The sequence below is a fragment of the Pseudomassariella vexata genome, assembly GCF_002105095.1.
Source record: "Pseudomassariella vexata strain CBS 129021 chromosome Unknown BCR38scaffold_29, whole genome shotgun sequence".
NCBI lineage: Eukaryota > Fungi > Ascomycota > Sordariomycetes > Amphisphaeriales > Pseudomassariaceae > Pseudomassariella > Pseudomassariella vexata.
Window position 1 is genome coordinate 221930 of NW_024467984.1, and position 17115 is coordinate 239044.

Consider the following 17115-nt stretch of genomic DNA (forward strand, 5'->3'; position numbering starts at 1 on the left):
TTAGTGGTCGCCCTGCCCCTTGCCGCCATTCTCAATGAGTCTAGTTCCAACATATTTCTGATCGGTAGTGCCTAATTTCTCGTTCGTCTGTGCGATCTGCCTGTCGACTTCCTCGTAAATGGAGGGTCTTTGTAGCTGCACTGCTAGCTTATTGTTGAACACCAAGACACTCCTGTTGTCAAAGAAAAAGCGATCGATATCCTCCAGAGATCGGTGGGCGGTTTCTGGATAGAACAAGTAAGTGATTGGAAGAAATGCGGCGCATATCACGGCCCAAATGATCCAAAAGCGGTAACCCAAGTTGGCAATACCGGGAGGCGTGACCTGAGAGACCATATAATTGAAGATCCAACTACACCCTCGTTAGTCAGGACGAAGTCATGTGGCTGGGGAGAGAATGCCTACTTGGTGGACATGGCGAGACTCGCACCCTTCGCCCTGAATGCTAAAGCATTGACCTCGGTAGGGTAAACCCAGGGAACCCCGAGCACACCCATTGCGAACGCGGCGAAGAAGACGAAGAAGAATGTGACAGCCACAGCGCCCGTTTTGTACGAATCAGCCCGACCTGTCTCGGACAGCCCCATGCAGATGGCGATGATGGTCCAGCAAGTTGAGCATGCTGCCGCCGAACACATCATGACCTTGCGCCGTCCGAATCTCTCTATGACGAAATATGCCATGAAGGCGAAGAAGAGATAATCCATCGATCCGGCGGCGGCCAAGATACGCGCCGTCAGTTCATTCAGCCCAATGGCGTTAATGAAGACGTATGTCATATAGTAACTTGTCACATTAATGCCGGAGATTTGGTTGCTGGCTTGCATCCAAGCTCCCAGTATCATCCGCCGAAGCACTCCGGCCGGACCTCTTCCAGTGATAAGTTGCCACCAAGAATACTCGACGGAGTATTCCTTGTCGAGGACCTCCTTGATAATGGCAAACTGCGTCCGGACTTCAGGCGAATTGACCGTAGCTCCATTGCCATGGAGGGCAGCCAACACGCCGTACGCTTCGTCGTATTTCCCTTTACGGATGAGGAGGCGGGGCGAGTCGGGAAGAAAGGGGCACATCAGGCAAACAAGTACAGAAAAAACTGCGCAAGTGTTAGTTCCAAGGTCCACACGTTCCTCGAAGTGACTCACAAAGTTGAAATGCCAGCGGAAATCTCCACGAGCTTGAGTTTTCCACGAAGCTAAACCCTAGAGTAAGCCAATTCGAAATGGCGAAGCCGGTGATACAGTTGGCCATTTGGATGATGACCAGTTTGCCCCGGCTTGATATCTTGCTCGTCTCGGATTGCCAAACACCAGCTGTGGCGGTATTCATGCCGGTTCCTAGCCCAGAGATGACTCTACCCGCATACTGCATCTCCGCGTTGTAACAAGCTGCCTGTACAATTGCGCCGAGTGCAATAGTGACACTGCCCAGCATTAATGTCCGTGGTCGGCCCAGCTTGTCTCCTGTGTAGAGCGTTGAGAGGGCACCGCCGAAGCATCCCAGGTTCTGTTGATTTAGTCAGCTCGGCATTTGAATCATACTAGGTAGGAATTTTTACGTATACACTGGTCATTGTTCCCTTAGCCGTAGCTGATGGATAACCGACAGTACGTAAGAAATCCTCATTGATAAGAACATTGCCGAAGACACCTTGGTCATAACCATAGAAGACCAGGACTGTCGATGCTGCTATGGAGATCCACACAGTCAGTCTCGGACCCGAGCCACCCAAGTAACGGCTACCCATTTCTAAGAATTCTGGAAAGGTGTGTAAAGTAGCAGAAATCAGGAGTTGGGGGGACTCGATATTTAGACACTGTTACAGAGTATCATTCTTTGGTAAACCTCGAGTTTTGAAGTGCTTGATCACTACAATTGCGACTCGAGATGATCCACATATCAGTTATTTCGGGAATTCCACTGTCAGATGACGTTGTAATGCACGTACGAGTCGACCCCCCGCATCTCCTGTGGAACAACAGAGCATAGCCAGCGATCTATAGACATGGGGATTCGCGGGGAAGTTGGGGTAGGACTCAAACGCATTCAGCCTATCCAAAAGACCCGCGGCTACTTTTGTATCTTCCTTGGTTGACAGGGAAATCGATTTCCAAAGGCCGAATGCCGAGTAATGCCACCCCTATATCCACTGGCAAGTCACACGCCAATGCTGCCGCTTAGGGCGATGGGGTGACGGTGATGGTTATGTCGTGGAGGAAGTCTAAGTGCTCTAAGTATGATAGGGTCAATCTCAGTATTCTATACTTACTAACGTAGTCCACGGTCCAATTGCACACTTCGGCAGATTTTCGTACGCTACCACTTTGACCTGCGGTTTTTCACCACATAACTATGGTTGGTTCTTGGAATGAAAGTGATATGTTTCTAGCATTACATGCGCTTCAATCTGATCCAAAATTAAGTGTACGTCGCGCTGGTCAGATCTATAACGTACCTTTTAGAACCCTTGCGTATCGACGCGACGGTAAAACCGCTCGAGCGATTATACGATCGCCAACGCAAAAGTTGACTCCTTCCAAAGAAGAGGCAATCGTACGGCATATAACCGACCTAGATTCGCGAGCATTTCCTCCCCGATTGAGTGGTGTTGAAGATATGGCCAACCGATTACTTCGAAGTCGCGTCGGCGTCAACTGGGCCTCGAGCTTCGTAAGACGACAACCAGACCTCCGGACGCGTTTAAATCGAAGGATCGACTATCAGAGAGTCCTCTGCGAAGACCCCGACGCGCATAGCGCGTGGTTTTACCTGTTACGGAATACAATTGCGAAATACGCGATTCAGGAGGAGGATATCTACAACTTCGACGAGACCGGTTTTGTGATGGGCCAAATCTCGTCCGAAATGGTCGTGACGACTTCTGATCGGCGCGGAAGGCCTAGAGCAGCCCAGCAAGGAAATCGGGAATGGGTTACAGTTATTCAAGGCGTTGGGTCGTCCGGTTATGCCCTCCCTCCGTACATCATTTTCGCCGGCAAAACCCACCTCTCGTCATGGTACGAAAACAGCCCATTACCGCCTGATTGGGTTATCGCAGTTACTAAAAATGGCTGGACTACGAACGAGAGAGGCGAAGATTGGATAAAAAACTTCGATCATCACATCAAGTCTCGTACGAAAGGTACTCATCGCCTATTGATCCTCGACGGTCACGAAAGCCATCACTCGACCGATTTCAAGGTATATTGCAAAGCTAACAATATCGTCACGCTTTGTATGCCTCCTCGTTCGTCGCATAAGCTCCAGACTCTTGATGTTGGTTGTTTTCGCGGGTTAAAAAGAGCATACGGAAAAGAAATCGAAGATCTCATGCGAGCACATATAAGTCATATCTCGAAAGAAGACTTTTTACCGGCGTTTTTAAACGCGTACAACGCAACTTTCACGGTTTCAAATATCTAAGGAGGTTTTCGAGGGGTAGGAATATTTCCGTACGATGCAGATTATGTCATATCACAGCTCGATGTGAAATTACATACGCCAACACCTCCGGGTAGCTCGGCTGGTCTCCCCATCCCTTGGGAATCAAAGACTCCGAACAACCCAACCGAAGCCCAATCACAAACCGATTATGTGAAAAATAGGATTGTACGACATAAAAATAGCTCACCAACGTCAATTTTTGCTGGAATAGATCAGATTGCGCGAGGTACAACGAAGGTTATGCATCGGCTTGCCCTTTTAGAAGGCGAGGTCGAATCACTTCGAAAGGCAAATGAGACCTTAAGTCGACGTCGCCGTGCGAAGAAAAAACAGTTACAGAGTGGAGGGTCACTTCGTATACAAGCTGGACAGGACCTACAGTCTCAACGAGAGTTGATGGGCAGTTACATGACGAATTTCGTCAAATTGGTGGTCGTACGAGGCGGCGAATTGCGCGTGTACGGCGCTGTAGAATCTGCGGCGTGCCCGGACATAATGCGCGCACTTGTGGAAATGATGTAGAGACGTCTGAAGATAACGATTCTGAGTAGTTTCAATTGATGATAGGCGTTGTGGTTGAATTAACTTATACATTGTCGTATAAGGTCTGCCAAAGTGTGCAATTGGACCGTGGACTACGTTAGCAGATGTTTGAACCTTTAGCTGCACTGGTACGGGTGATCTTGGGCGAATCTGCGAAGCTATAGCATAAACCAAGGTATTGTAAATGTTGGCTGCTGGCTCAAGGAAAGCATGACCAAAATATGCAATGCTTCGGTTGGCCTTTTCAGTACATGAAGATGTGGGAACCATTGAACATGTAGACGTTAGGTGCGCAAATTCTCAAAAATCAAGGCAAAGAAGAAAAGAGAGGCATTTAGGTGTATCAAATCCAAGTAGTCCCGATGGAAAGATTAATAACTCTTAGCATTACAAGAAGAGCCTTAGGTAGACATAAGGCTGTCAGGGAAGCTTTGAAACAACAAAATTCAGCTAAATGGGCACAAGTTACACCATATAAACTATAGGATGAATAACGATGAGTAGAAAAGCGATGAACGGAATGGGGGACAAGCGACGGGATGACGAGCAAAGCAAGCATGAGCGAAGCAACAAGGAACGAAAATATAACATGGCATGTTCAATATACCATGCTTTCTTCCGGAATTTGTCTTCTTGGGGTGTACGAGTTTAATCTCTTCATGGCCCGAGAATCATATCCTTGTGACATATGGTCCTAAGAGGATATACTGAATTCCTTTCCCTTGGTTGCTTTATGGTCCCTGCACTTGACTAACATTAGTGACATCCCTGGTGGACACTTTTACTACCACGACACTAGAGTGCCTCTTATAGCGAAAATAATATCCAGCTAGTGCTCGAGGCGATCAAAAATGGCCATCCTTTCAGAAAGCAGCCCAAATTGCACGGATTTCAGAAGTCAAAACTATCTATCCGCTTTGAGGCAATGAATCTTGGCATAACATCAGTACAGTTCCGCAACAACTATCACCGGAACATGAACGAAACAGCCCTATGTCATTTCTGGTGACATGTCGCAGATTTCTGCATTAAGATATTATTGATACACTACTGGAGGATTGTACGTGATTCCAGAATCATTCACTCAGATAGCAACCTAACGACATGTCCTTTAAGTGGTTCCTGGCTTCCGGCTAGGTCTTGAATTTTCATCCCCAGGTCGTCATGCACCGTGTATGTCCTCGACTTGCTTCGCATAGTGGATGGCATATGTTCGCTTTTCTTGCTGGTTTACTCGTCGTAGCGCCCTTGTCTGGTCCCCTTTGATCCCTTTCAACTATTTTTAAATATAGTACGACCGAAAATAAGTTTGACAAGCGGTTAAAGCCTTGGTATGATGGATGAGACGATCATTGTGCTCCCTTCAATGCTAATGAATAAATTTCAGCTATCCACGCATAGAAATGGGTTTCAGCATGATAATAGGAGGTATTTCTCACACATTCCAGAACACCAGGTCAGCTGTATCACCTAGACGTCTACTATCAGTCCATAGCATCCACAAAGTGGAGCAAAGTTATTTCACAGAAGCAAGAACTGTCTAGAGAAGGTATCAGAGTTGACTTATAGATGGCTACGACGCCAGAACTATTGATTTCAGACTGGCTACAGGGATCTCCTTATAGATGCTAACTACATTGAGCCAAAGCCTAGAGCACAGCTCAAGAGAAATGGATTTCCTTCACCGAGCAAAACGCCCACTTTCGCCAATAGCGTCAATTGACCAAGGGCACCCACGACCCAGAGGAACCACCAATGTATTCTCCTAGGGTTAAGGAGTCGTGTGAGCAGGGCAATTACAGCCTATTTAGGGATTCCAAATGTAACGAGGAACAAGTGAGCCGCAGACACTCGCGCGCAGACCTATGTATCTTGTTTGGATTTGCTTGTCCTACGTAGGGGTGGGTATGGAACGGGATAAGGGGCTTTGATGCTGTTCACGGGGGTAGAATTTGCCAAAGGGGTGAAGACAAAGATGAAATAAGGCAAGAGGCGGACGATAGTAGATGAGGGAGACCATGGTAGACGCAACATATGGTGGTTAAGGTGGCTATTCCACAATCAGCAAGTTTCGGACTTGAAGAGGATCATTATGTGAAACGATGATGTATATATGTATCACGATGGTTCTGATGATATTGCCTAAGTGTGCCTAAGTGTGCAATGAATTTTACGGGACACAGATCTGAAGGACGAATATGTCGGGAAATGACATGCACTCGGAAGAGACATGTTTGATTTTAATGATGCTTCGGATGACTTTATCCATAGGCATATCAGTATATGTTGTGCTTGAGCAGTGTCACACCATTCCTACATGGCACAAGTACCTAGCACATGAAAATTCACCGTAATTGCATTTTCGAAAGGCAGCTTGGCCGTGTTTAGTCTATTTATCGGAAGAAATTGGGGAAAGCCGTATGCCAAGCAGAGCATCATTTTGACATTCCGCACGTGGAAGCTTAAGAGGTCAATAACCTGCACACTTCGATTATCCAGGCTGGGGCTAGATATTGAGTGGGAAGCGGAATATTCAGTGTTCGTGCACTGCCAATTTCAGTAAGAGGCTCTTGTCGCCATGAAGATCAGTAAAAATAGAAAGAGACGAGATACGCAGCGAACTTCAACCTTGTGAAGAGCTGATAATCGCTAGGTTTAATATGTTCAAAAAAGCAGGTATAACCTTGCAAGTAGCGGACGCCCGTGAAAATAAGATTGGAGCTGAAAACCATCCATAAGCCGAACTCTATCGGAACTAGGAGGTTACTGACCTGCTATTGAACTCGGTCTAAAATTGGAGATAACGTCTCTGTTCCCCCATGTATGCTTGACTCTATCGTGACTACGAGCATTTCGACCATGAGTAAGCTACGTGTGTTAATGCAAGAAAACTCCCAGGAACCTTTGCGCACTTAAGGAATGTCCATTATGAAGTATAAATCGAAGCTGTTTCCCACACGTAACAATCAGGGGGCACATAAAATTCTGAAATACGCGAACCTTGCGACTTCAATATGACTGATTGGAAATATGCACTTTCGTTGCCGCATAGCGAAGTGAAGAACCAAGCTCCACCTGGAACGATGCGACTCGTAGGTGAGCAATCAACCTAATCCCAAAATCGACTCGGTCACCAGGTGTCTAATCAGAACATACAGAACGCTTGAGTCAGACCAGGACTCAAGATGGCCGGATTATCAAGTTCCCCGTTCCTTCCGCCGACCCTGCGGACCCTCTGAACTGGGACCTTTGGCGGAAGACAGCCTGTCTCTCAGTCGTATCGCTGTATGCCTGTGTAGCCAACTTCACGGGGACATCTCTTGTCCCGGCGTTGCCACTATGGAATAAGACGTTCCCCCAACATCCAAAGCCGCTTGCACAGCTGAATCAACTCATTGCAGTTCGTTCTCCACAACGTACAGCAGTGGAGTCCCCTCACTAAGCTAATGCTTCCCAGATCCAAGTTTTAATGATGGGTCTAGGGAATATTTTCTGGGTTCCATTGGCAAACGTCTTCGGCAAACGAGCCATACTCATCGCCGCGACTCTGATGCTAGTCATCTCGACTTTCTGCGGTGGCCTAACATCATCTTTTGAGAATCTCCTAGTGATCAGGGTATTTCAAGGAATAGGGGGTGCGGCATCAGAGACAATAGCTCCTGGCGTAGTAGGAGATGTCTTCTTTGCGAACCAACGTGGGCGCGCTATGGTATGCTCCAAAGAACATCGTACTGTAACCGCCCCAACTGATATCAGATATAGGGGGCTTTCACTGCTTCCCTCGCCAGCGGTGCCATTGTCGGTGGCATTTCTGGTGGGTACATTGCCCATCAACTGGGTTGGACTTACATATTTTGGGTCCAGACGGCGCTCACTAGCACCGTGTTCCTTGGTACACTATTCCTGGTCCCAGAAACGCTCTTCGCTCGCGAGATTGCCTCGCCGCAGCCGACGCTGCACGATGCTGTCATCTTCAAGCACGCAGATTCAGTGAAAGACGAGTACAAGCCTTACACCTCCCTGCGCTCTCTGAGAATCGGGCGGTACGAGGGTAATATTGTGCGTCACTTCGTCAAACCTTGGCTAACCTTGCGATTGCCTGGAACTTGGGTCATCATGTTGCAGTATGGCGGCATTGTGGGCGGTGTCGTTGTCATGACGACCGTCGGCCCTCAGCTTCTGATTCAGCCGCCGTACAGATGGGGGCAAAATGCCGGGCTTATTTTTGTGGGATCGTTGGTTGGAATCATCATAGCTGGTTTCGTCACTCACCTCTGCACGGATTGGCTGCTCGAGAGGGGCGCGAAGCGTGAGAATCACGGTTATGCCGAACCGGAGACGAGGTTATACCTGATGCTCCCGGCTCTTCTCATCGCTACAGGAGGATTACTAGTGTTCGGTTTCTGTGCTCAGTATCCCGGACCGAATATGTGGGTTGGACTCAGCTTTGGCAGTGGGATGGCTGCGTACGGGAATGCCCAGGTACCTTCAGTTGGTTTCGGCTATGTGAGTGTGCTGGTGTCGTGGTATTCTATGCATGGTTGTTTTTATCTAACACAAACTCCCAGCTTATCGATGCATACTCAGTGGTGGCTGGAGACTGCTTCGTCATGGTCTGCGTGCTGCGAGCCATCATAGGCTTCTCATGGACATTCTTCGTTGGAGAGTGGACGAGTCACGCCGGATACGCCCTGCCGTTTGGAGTCTTCGCAGCGATTCTGGGTACGTTCTCTCTGCTGACCATCCCACTGATTATATGGGGAAAGAGATGCAGAATCGCGACCGCTCGGTTGATAACTCGCGAGTATGAGAAGCGTGGAACGGTCCAAAGTTCCCTGGACATTGGGGCAGTTAGCTTGCATGCTACGTTCCCAGCTACATATCGAAATGGCCGATGGTCGTGTTGATTTTCTAGATACAGCAGGCAAGGAGATGATGGTGGAGTGCAGGAGCATGCAATGCGCCGAGTTTGTCACGATTTTCTGTGCACGAGTGATAAAATTGGACAAGAACAGCCCAAATATCGAAGGCATCTGATGATAGTTTACCAGTAAAATCATATTTGCCTGAGACCAACACTTCATAGTTGACAGTGCCTGAACCTGATCTCAGCTTTCGTTCTGTGTCCCCCTGGGAGTCCCCCTGGGAGCTTCTATCCTTCTACTTCTGGGACGCTACCGCCATGCAGTCGTATTAAGCCTCACTCATATCCTTCCTATCCCTAGTCTTCAAACCCTTGGAGAAGTAGTCAAACAGAGTCGCAATCAACTATCTTCTTGACAGTGAAACATCCTAATCCTTTCCCATTACTGAGAGAGAATTTCGCTCGTATTCGTACATATTCGCACATATTTTAAGACTAACGTGAATGTACACCGAGCTGGCCATGACACCGAGCTGGCCACTTTCATGCGCCAACGCGACCGGCCAACTTAATCTTTGATTTTCTCAACAACCAATTATGGCAAAGTCATACAACGAAGCAGACTTAATGCTAGCCCTTCAAGCTCTCAAAAGTGACCAAAAACTTAGTCTCCGACAAGCGGCAAAAACGTACCAAGTCCCCCGAAGCACCCTCCAAACGCGTAAAAACGCGCCCGAGGCGCTGTGGTATTTGCAACGGGACTGGGCATAATGCGCGAACTTGTAACATCGCATTGCCATCTTCTGGAGAGGAAGATTCAGAGTAGTTTCAACTGGTTTACGGCGTTGTGGTTTTACTATCGTAAAATTTCTATGCGAGGTTATGTAAGGGTAGCCAGCTCGGTGTACGTTCACGTTAGAGGTTGACTATTCGGGCTGAATTATTGTAACCAGGGTTGGCACTTTAAGATACGTTACTCATGACATGTAGAGGTTAAGTGCTTGCTGCGCCGTGGAAAATGCAAAGGGATAAATCCAAATACATAGAGGGTTTAAGCTAGGGGGGCCTTGGTTTGGTTCCGTTATAAACAGTTAACAGAAGGGTAGACAGTAGGGTTCGCCGGAAATGGCTACCATAGCATCCCACCCTTTCGCTCAGGTAAATATTACGAACCTTAGATAAATTGGTCAACTTCGTTATAGGTTATCTAAACAGAAATAAGAGCTATCAAAGTACTCTTTTCGTATTAAATAGGTTAAATATTTAAATATTTAAATATTATCGCAATCTTTTCCTTTTAAGCTGAAGACTATTCTTAATAATGATAAACGAAGTAAACTAGGCTATTATTTAATATTTGACTTCTTATAAACGTTAAACTAAAGAAATAACGAGACATCCTACAAATAAACCGAACTTTTCTACTTACAGCTCAAGTTACAATTTCTAGAAATATCTTCTGTTTTTACTGTATAAGTATTTGTTGAAGAGTTCCAGGGCTGCGGCGTTTTTCCCTAATAAATTGGTTAAGATTTCTTACACTCCCTGACTTACATGGAAAGTATCAGGGTTAGGACTCGGTTTAGGCTCTACCGCTTGTACATTTATGCGATTGTATTGATTCATTGGTTGAATTTCGAAAATATCGTTGTCAGAAGATTATCCTATAATAAACCCCAACTCATATTCGCTCAAGAAAATTACAAAGTAAAGGGGGAAGATCTTTGAGTTCTCCTCCACAGCATACACACCGTATATTCTGATAGCAAGTTTAATGTCCAAATTTTCTCTCGTTCGACTCGCTCTCTTTCTCTCATGAAACCTAGTATCTTAGAAAAGATACCACGTAATAAATCATACCAGTCTTCATTGCCTAACCGAGCCAAGTCAACAAAGCTTCCTCGTGAAATTATTGAGGGCATTTTCTCCCTCAGTGCCGACAACAAGAATATCTGTATCTTTTTACCCAGTTGAATTCATCGCCAGTGCAATTGTACTTACTCTCGTCCCTTTCCATCAATTACATACTACTTGTTCTCCGGTGTTTCACCAGGATCTTCCTCGCCAGACGACGGGGGTTTCGAGCCGGCCATTGAGCCTTGCCCTAGAAACAAGCCCAAGCTTGCAATTCCAACGACGAGGAAGACCCTGAGAAACCAGCTAGCAATGCGCCCATATTTGAATATCCAGCTAGCCAGCCACTGCATCATTGGTGTCACCAGCTGCTGTCGCTCATAGTCAAGATCCGGATTGACCGTGAAAATAACACCCATCAAAGCGACTAGGATCAAGCCCAGGATGATGGTGGTGAAGACTTGGACGCAAGCCAGCAAGATGGCGATATTTTTCGTCGTTTGGAGAACTTCAAACCCCGCGGCTACCAGTGGCGTGACTTGGTCGAATGCATGGTTGATTTCCTTGGAATAGGGGATGCCCATCTTGTGGAATGTGTAGATAGATAATACGTGCGATTCGAGTGTGAAGGTTATTGATTTCGTATGGAAGAGAAAAGCTAGCCCCGAATGTAACGCAATGGATGTTGGTGATGTTCATCTAATAATACTTCGGTGATGTCATGGGCATTTATGGGATCAGATGCCGCCTATGCTGGCCAATCATCACGAATTTGGGTATGGTGGCCACAACCTGACCCCGATTCGGACGGTTTCAAGTTTCGTTATTTCCGCCGACTGCTACGATGTCCCCCTGATGGACTCCTGAAACCAGATGCCTAGTGCAATTCTATTTGTGTTCTTTTTATAACTCGGTTTTGATGAAGAAGGATGTTCTATGCAGTAGCGTTGCAAGAGCCGCAACAAATACCAATACACTTGGCTAGTGTGGGTGCTGAGCTGCGTGCGTGAATGGAGCTAAGGTGATGGGACCTGCTGATTCTCACTGTAGGAATAGCGTAAGGCAGGTTAAGAAGCATATTGATCCAATAGGTACGTAAAAGTTGGGATAACAAAGAGTGGGCAACCTTGGCATTCAGTATAAACGTGGAATTCACAGAGTTGGAATGGCTCCGCTTAATTTGCCCAATATTGTCTCCTATGTGCCCTGACGACGTAAACGTTGATAACCAAACTGAATATTCTAAATGTAGCAAAATCAGTTCCCACAGATCAGTTCCCACAAATAGTTCTCTTAAATGGCTTAGAAACCACCCGGACCACCCATACCACCTCTCATACCTCCCATCATCCCCCCACGCATACCTCCCCTCATTCCACCCCTCATACCACCCATACCGCCTCTCATACCTCTGTTAAAACCCTGTCCGTCACTCGTGGACGTTTGCTGATGCTGCTCATCATGCTTCTCCTGTTCATGCTTTGCCTGTTCTTTCCGCTCCTCGTCACGTTTCTCCTGTTCGTGCTTTGCCTCTTGTTGTTTCCTCTCCTCGTCACGCTTCTCCTGCTCACGTCTTTCTTCATCACGTCTTTGTTGATACCGACGTTCATCGTCACGTTTCTCATCCTCGCGCCTGTCGTGATACCGTCTCTCTTCATCGCGTTTTTTCTGTTCACGCATCTCTTTCTCTTGTCTTTCTCGTTCGTGCTGCTTGCCGTGTACCTTCTCGTCGACCTTCTGCTCGAACTCTGTTTGGACAATATTGTCAGTAAATTTGTATTCCGGGATGGAGGAAAGAGTGACGAAGGTGAAATATTTGAAACACGCACTAGAAATAAGACCCATAGTTGCGGTTGTAATGTAGTTACGACTGAGTCACACTGATAAGAGAGATGCCCAAATGTTTCGAATTAGGTGTATTGTTTTGAAGCGTTGCGGTTGTTAATTGTTGGCGTGTGTGGCCGACGAACGTCTCTTGAAATGCGTAGAGCATCATATATCTTATATACAAATTAGTTTAAGGGTGCTCGACTAATCTAGACACATAAACTTGTTTTCATCAATATGCTTCGCGGACCATTTCAGTGATGACGTGTCTCACACCAGGGTCAAGTTCTCCTTGGGCCAAACCGAATTTGTCTTTCTGAAGTGTACGTTTGGGACCATCTGATCCCGACACCTTCATCTGTCGGCATCGGGTTCTCTGTATGGCTCAGCTATCTTGTGGCGTGAATACAGGAGTAGGCTAACTTTGGTATCGGTCCCAGCACTTTGGGCTCATTGCATCATAATTGATACGTACATAGAAACATAGTTCAGAAGTGGCCAAGCTGCGTCAAAAGTGCGACTGGCATTATGTCCATTTAGACTCATTCCATGCAGCATTGGGTTTTCCAATAGATTGGTGTGTTTGGCGCGAACTATTAAACAAACTCTCCAAAGATGCATAGTTGAAAGTCGCCCATGGTACCAGTTGTTGCGCCGGGCTGATAATCATCGTCTTAGCCCAGATTGCAACTTCAAGCCTAAAAGTCGAACCGGACTGTGGCCCACTATAAGCTTATACCGGCTATGGTGCCGACTGTATCAGTACATACAAGCTGTAAAGGTTATTCCAGGGCTACACCCTCCGCGCGCCTACAATTAGGTATGTCTAAGGGGAACTGAAGACATTTGGTCTTTCCCTTGTGCAAGTAGTTGATAATTCTTTCCCTCTAAGTGGCACAGTGATTTAGAATGCCATCTAGGAGGCATAGGCTAGAGGGCTCGGTAGCCATGGTTCAGTGCTGTTTCAGTTAAACCTTTATTTTCTTCAAAAAGGTTTTATTATATAACTAATATAGTACTTTATAAGCTCTTCGAGCTAATAACTGTGGGATCGCACTGTGTCAGGGTACGGCTAGGCCGAAGGCAATAGTACAGAGTGATGGGGAGTAACGGGCGTCCCTCCTACGTAGCACCGGGTGGTCACTGGCGGTCTCAGGTAGGGGTGCCCACGATGATGCATTGATCTCTACTCTCTCTATCTTCTTCCCGGGCCTCCGCCCCTTACATAGATAGCTAGAACCCGGCGTCGGAGCCGCGGAGCACTAGTTTCTCCGATTGTTCCGCAAACCAAGACTTCCATATCGTGTCATGACTCGCACGTCCCTACACCAGAGCCCCACCGGTGTCCCACCGGTGCCTATGGCATTCTGTTCTCTGACAATATATTCCGTACAAGGTTGAACTATTCCTAAATCTTGGGATCTTTGTATAAGCCCCTCTAGTAGTTATATAGGCGATTAAAGCGTAATTAAGCTCGAATTACTATTATACGAAGCTGTAAGCCTCGTTTTAACCGATATATTTCACGCCGTGCTCCACGAGTTAAGAACCCCCTGAAGCCTATAAGCTCACTTATACAGAGCTCTTTGTCCTGTTACATAAGGAAACGTTAGATTATAAATATTAGTTAAACTTGCAAAATCTCTTTATCAGCTCTGCTAATTGTTTTCTAGTGTCCCTAGCTGCTATAACAGATATATTGATGAGAATGTCGTTGAAATTGATTGGATAACAAGGCTGGTTGGTTACACTCAATCAATCATGTTTGTCTAGTTGAGTTACGGTATTATGTGCTATTATCAAGAACCGATGCATCGTGTTTTATACAAAGATCCCCCAGTCTGAGTTGACCCTTCACCCTTTTCGGCGCAGATTGCTCACCCGAAGTTGATTGAAGCTTCGGTTGCCACACTGAATACCATTTATTATTCAAGCCCACCTACATTCAGAGTTAAATCAATGGGACCCATCTTCATCTTCCAAGCACTAAACCACAGAAATCTTGATTTGCACACAGCAATCAAGGATTCACACCGATCTACAACCAGACAACACCACAAGCAACATGGATTTTTCAAGACACGACGGCAAGCCTTACTTAGATATTTCCATCCAACACTACCAGATATCCTCAAGGAGCTGTTATAAATAGAAGAATGAGTCGCTGCTTGCCATGTTGATTCCATGAAGGAGACGACCTATGGTTAAATAGACTCCGAATACGACCCTGAGGGCCGATCATACGGGCCGTCCAATAGGCCACTTCGACGATCCTGTCTTTTTGAGGCCTTTCGAGGCTGATCGCGATGGTCTGGCCCATAAAAGTAACCTGAATAGACGCTCACCGAGCGCGCTGCCAGCGCCGGGGTTCCTCTCTCCGCACCCGCGACCACTCCCAAGGCATCTTCCCTGGCCCCCGTTCGCAAGCACCAGGATAACAACTCGTGGCATTACCAACACCCATAAGACCAATATCAGCTTTCACGGTGCTGTCACAAAGATCGCACCCGCCCACGGCACCATCACTCACAGTTGTCAACGACGCCGTTCCTTCTCAAGTTGCTCGCGCCAACATAACCCTAGATATGATTCGAGTAAATCAGAAATAATGGGAGGCCTACATGGTTCGCACTCGATCATTCTTAGACATAAATATATTGATGGAGTGATGGTGGACCAGAAGCAGCTTCGACGAGAATGCGAGCGCATGGGAAAGCCTTAAACCCTGCCCAGACTGAAGGCATGCCCTATGTAATTGCGAGACTGAGATCGCTTATGCTGTTGTCACTCCAGAATCATAAGATAATCAAGATGATATAAAAGAAGATAGCTACACAAGAAATATTCACTCATATTCGAAAATAAGCATCCATGAATGAATGAAATTGTGTATGACAGGTCTGGTTGTGCCGACTCAAATGTGTATTCAACTACCAACGGGAATAACCTTCGTTCTCCCCAAACCTTCCCTCGCATAGTAATCCATAGGATATGGCCCCTTGCCCCAGTCCTCACGCTCTTCAAGAGCCACGAGCGCCTCATACGGAGTCAAGAGCGGCCTCGGAAACGCGTAACCCCAATCAATGCTCAGCCGCGGGCAGGCCACCTGTACCCAACATTCAACATCATCCATCAGAGCTAGCTTCCCCGGGAATATCTCGCTTAATAGGAGGTTAACCCAAGGAATGCCCATTTTCTCCAACTTGCTTTCTATCAAGCTCATCGTGTGGGGGTTCCCCTGCCGCCCAAGCGACCCCAAGATGAGGCCCCATTTCTTGGCACCCTTCGCCGTGCTGATGGCGTCTCGTCGTAAAGACTGCATCTCCTCATGTCCATAAGTCTCTTTTGTCAGCTTCCGTGAGTAGGGATCATAGCGATACGCCGGTATCGAAGGGTTGTGTATCATGATACTTTCGAGGTGGAAACGGCCATCACCAAGATACAGGATCAGATCGACATTTTCCGAGTCGAGAAGGCGCGGTGACGTGCATCCGAGAATCTCACCCTTGGACAGAGGTGAAATCTGCGGGACGAGTACTTTGAAGCCAGCCCTCTCTAGAGTCGACTTTACTCCGTGGATGGTCGCATTGAACTGGATCGTCCCGACCATGGCGATAGTTTTGGGAGGCGCAAAGTTGCGCTCCAGCGTCGCCAACAGATGCGACGAGTCTATGCTGATGTCTACGAAGACATACAGCGTCTTGATCTTGGTCACGTCGACTGGTATCAGGCAGCTGTGAGCATAATGGATCAGGATATCGCAGCCCAGTGCCCTCGCCGTGTAGTCGTCGATGCAGCAAGCACCATAGGTGACATCTCCCATGATGAGCGTCTCGATGCCGGGACAAAACTGCGTGAGAATGTCTGAAACGGTCGTTGCAAACATGAGTAGGCCCTCTGGCATCTGCAGAGCAACCTTCTTCGCGCCTGCCGACCGGATGCGATGTATGGTCTTGGGAATTTCAAACGAGTAGTTGGCCGGCAGCAGCGTCATGGCCTCTTTGAGACTTGGGTCCTCCAAGATCTCAGGCGGTACTGAGTTCAGGAGCCGGGGTGCTCTCCGTGGCTGTGCGACTGCGACTCCTTAGAAATCTCATGATGCAATCCGCGAGGGGGGAGGGAAGCTACCTTGAATCGCCCCGCTATCCTCGACCGACGGACCACCCGCACCATCTCTCGCCGCCTTGGCTGCTCTTCGCCCTACAAACCTTTTTTTGGGCTGTTTATAGAGTGGCGGTGACGGGGGTGTTTGCGCCTCTTCTATGTCGGCTGCAATCCCAAGATCTGTCTGTGCTCTGTCTTCCTCCATGGCTGCTGAAGGCACTCGGACTGATGCTCTTCACCCCGCTTCGCGAATATCGAGACCCTGACCAATAATGTAGTCCGATTTGCGCTGAGCCCTATTCGCTATGAGCGGTGCGCAAAATGCGTCGAGATTATGATAAGGGTATTTCAGAGAATCTGAATGGGTAATTTGAAGGGTGCTGGCTTCGGATGTCAGATGTCAGGTTGTCTGTCTCTGTGAAGCTGTGCTGTTGGGTGGTAAAAATTCATATTGGTGGAGTAAGACCGTTGCTTGCATA

The 17115-nt window shown here is 47.3% G+C and overlaps 5 protein-coding genes across 5 annotated transcripts; 1 reads left to right on the forward strand and 4 right to left on the reverse strand.

The window, feature by feature from the left end:
* BCR38DRAFT_357215 (MFS transporter) lies at positions 1–1747 on the reverse strand (the record flags this gene model as incomplete). The annotated part of the gene is made up of 4 exons (XM_040857086.1): positions 1–352; positions 406–1096; positions 1146–1506; positions 1559–1747. 4 exons carry the CDS (start codon positions 1745–1747, stop codon positions 1–3), a joined length of 1593 nt encoding a protein of 530 aa, XP_040709502.1.
* A 5254-nt stretch (positions 1748–7001) lies between these two features.
* Positions 7002–9184, forward strand: BCR38DRAFT_462107 (major facilitator superfamily transporter; the record flags this gene model as incomplete). Its single annotated transcript, XM_040862603.1, has 6 exons — positions 7002–7083; positions 7146–7387; positions 7445–7696; positions 7750–8493; positions 8556–8791; positions 9100–9184. The coding sequence occupies 6 exons, from the start codon at positions 7002–7004 to the stop codon at positions 9182–9184; spliced, it is 1641 nt and encodes a 546-aa protein (XP_040709503.1).
* Positions 9185–10600: 1416 nt separating this feature from the next.
* On the reverse strand, positions 10601–11289 carry BCR38DRAFT_380561 (uncharacterized protein; the record flags this gene model as incomplete). Its single annotated transcript, XM_040857401.1, has 2 exons — positions 10601–10803; positions 10853–11289. One exon carries the CDS (start codon positions 11287–11289, stop codon positions 10879–10881), a length of 411 nt encoding a protein of 136 aa, XP_040709504.1. The 3' UTR covers positions 10601–10803; positions 10853–10878.
* Positions 11290–12007: 718 nt separating this feature from the next.
* Positions 12008–12550, reverse strand: BCR38DRAFT_491282 (uncharacterized protein; the record flags this gene model as incomplete). The annotated part of the gene is made up of 1 exon (XM_040864642.1): positions 12008–12550. The coding sequence occupies one exon, from the start codon at positions 12548–12550 to the stop codon at positions 12008–12010; it is 543 nt and encodes a 180-aa protein (XP_040709505.1).
* Positions 12551–15380: 2830 nt separating this feature from the next.
* Positions 15381–17051, reverse strand: BCR38DRAFT_403608 (diphthamide biosynthesis protein). Its single transcript, XM_040857800.1, has 2 exons — positions 16661–17051; positions 15381–16606 (listed from the first exon to the last, which is right to left on the reverse strand). Exons 1-2 carry the CDS (start codon positions 16839–16841, stop codon positions 15459–15461), a joined length of 1329 nt encoding a protein of 442 aa, XP_040709506.1. The 5' UTR covers positions 16842–17051; the 3' UTR covers positions 15381–15458.
* Between the last annotated feature and the right edge of the window lie 64 nt (positions 17052–17115).

What these genes read in the sequence shown, in the direction of transcription:
- BCR38DRAFT_403608 (XM_040857800.1), bottom strand. Translation starts at nt 16,841, where the DNA reads ATGGAGGAAGACAGAGCACAGACAGATCTTGGGATTGCAGCCGACATA. An exon ending in GGATAGCGGGGCGATTCAAG is followed by an intron (nt 16,607 to 16,660) that starts GTAGCTTCCCTC and finishes AAGGAGTCGCAG; the next exon opens with TCGCACAGCCACGGAGAGCA.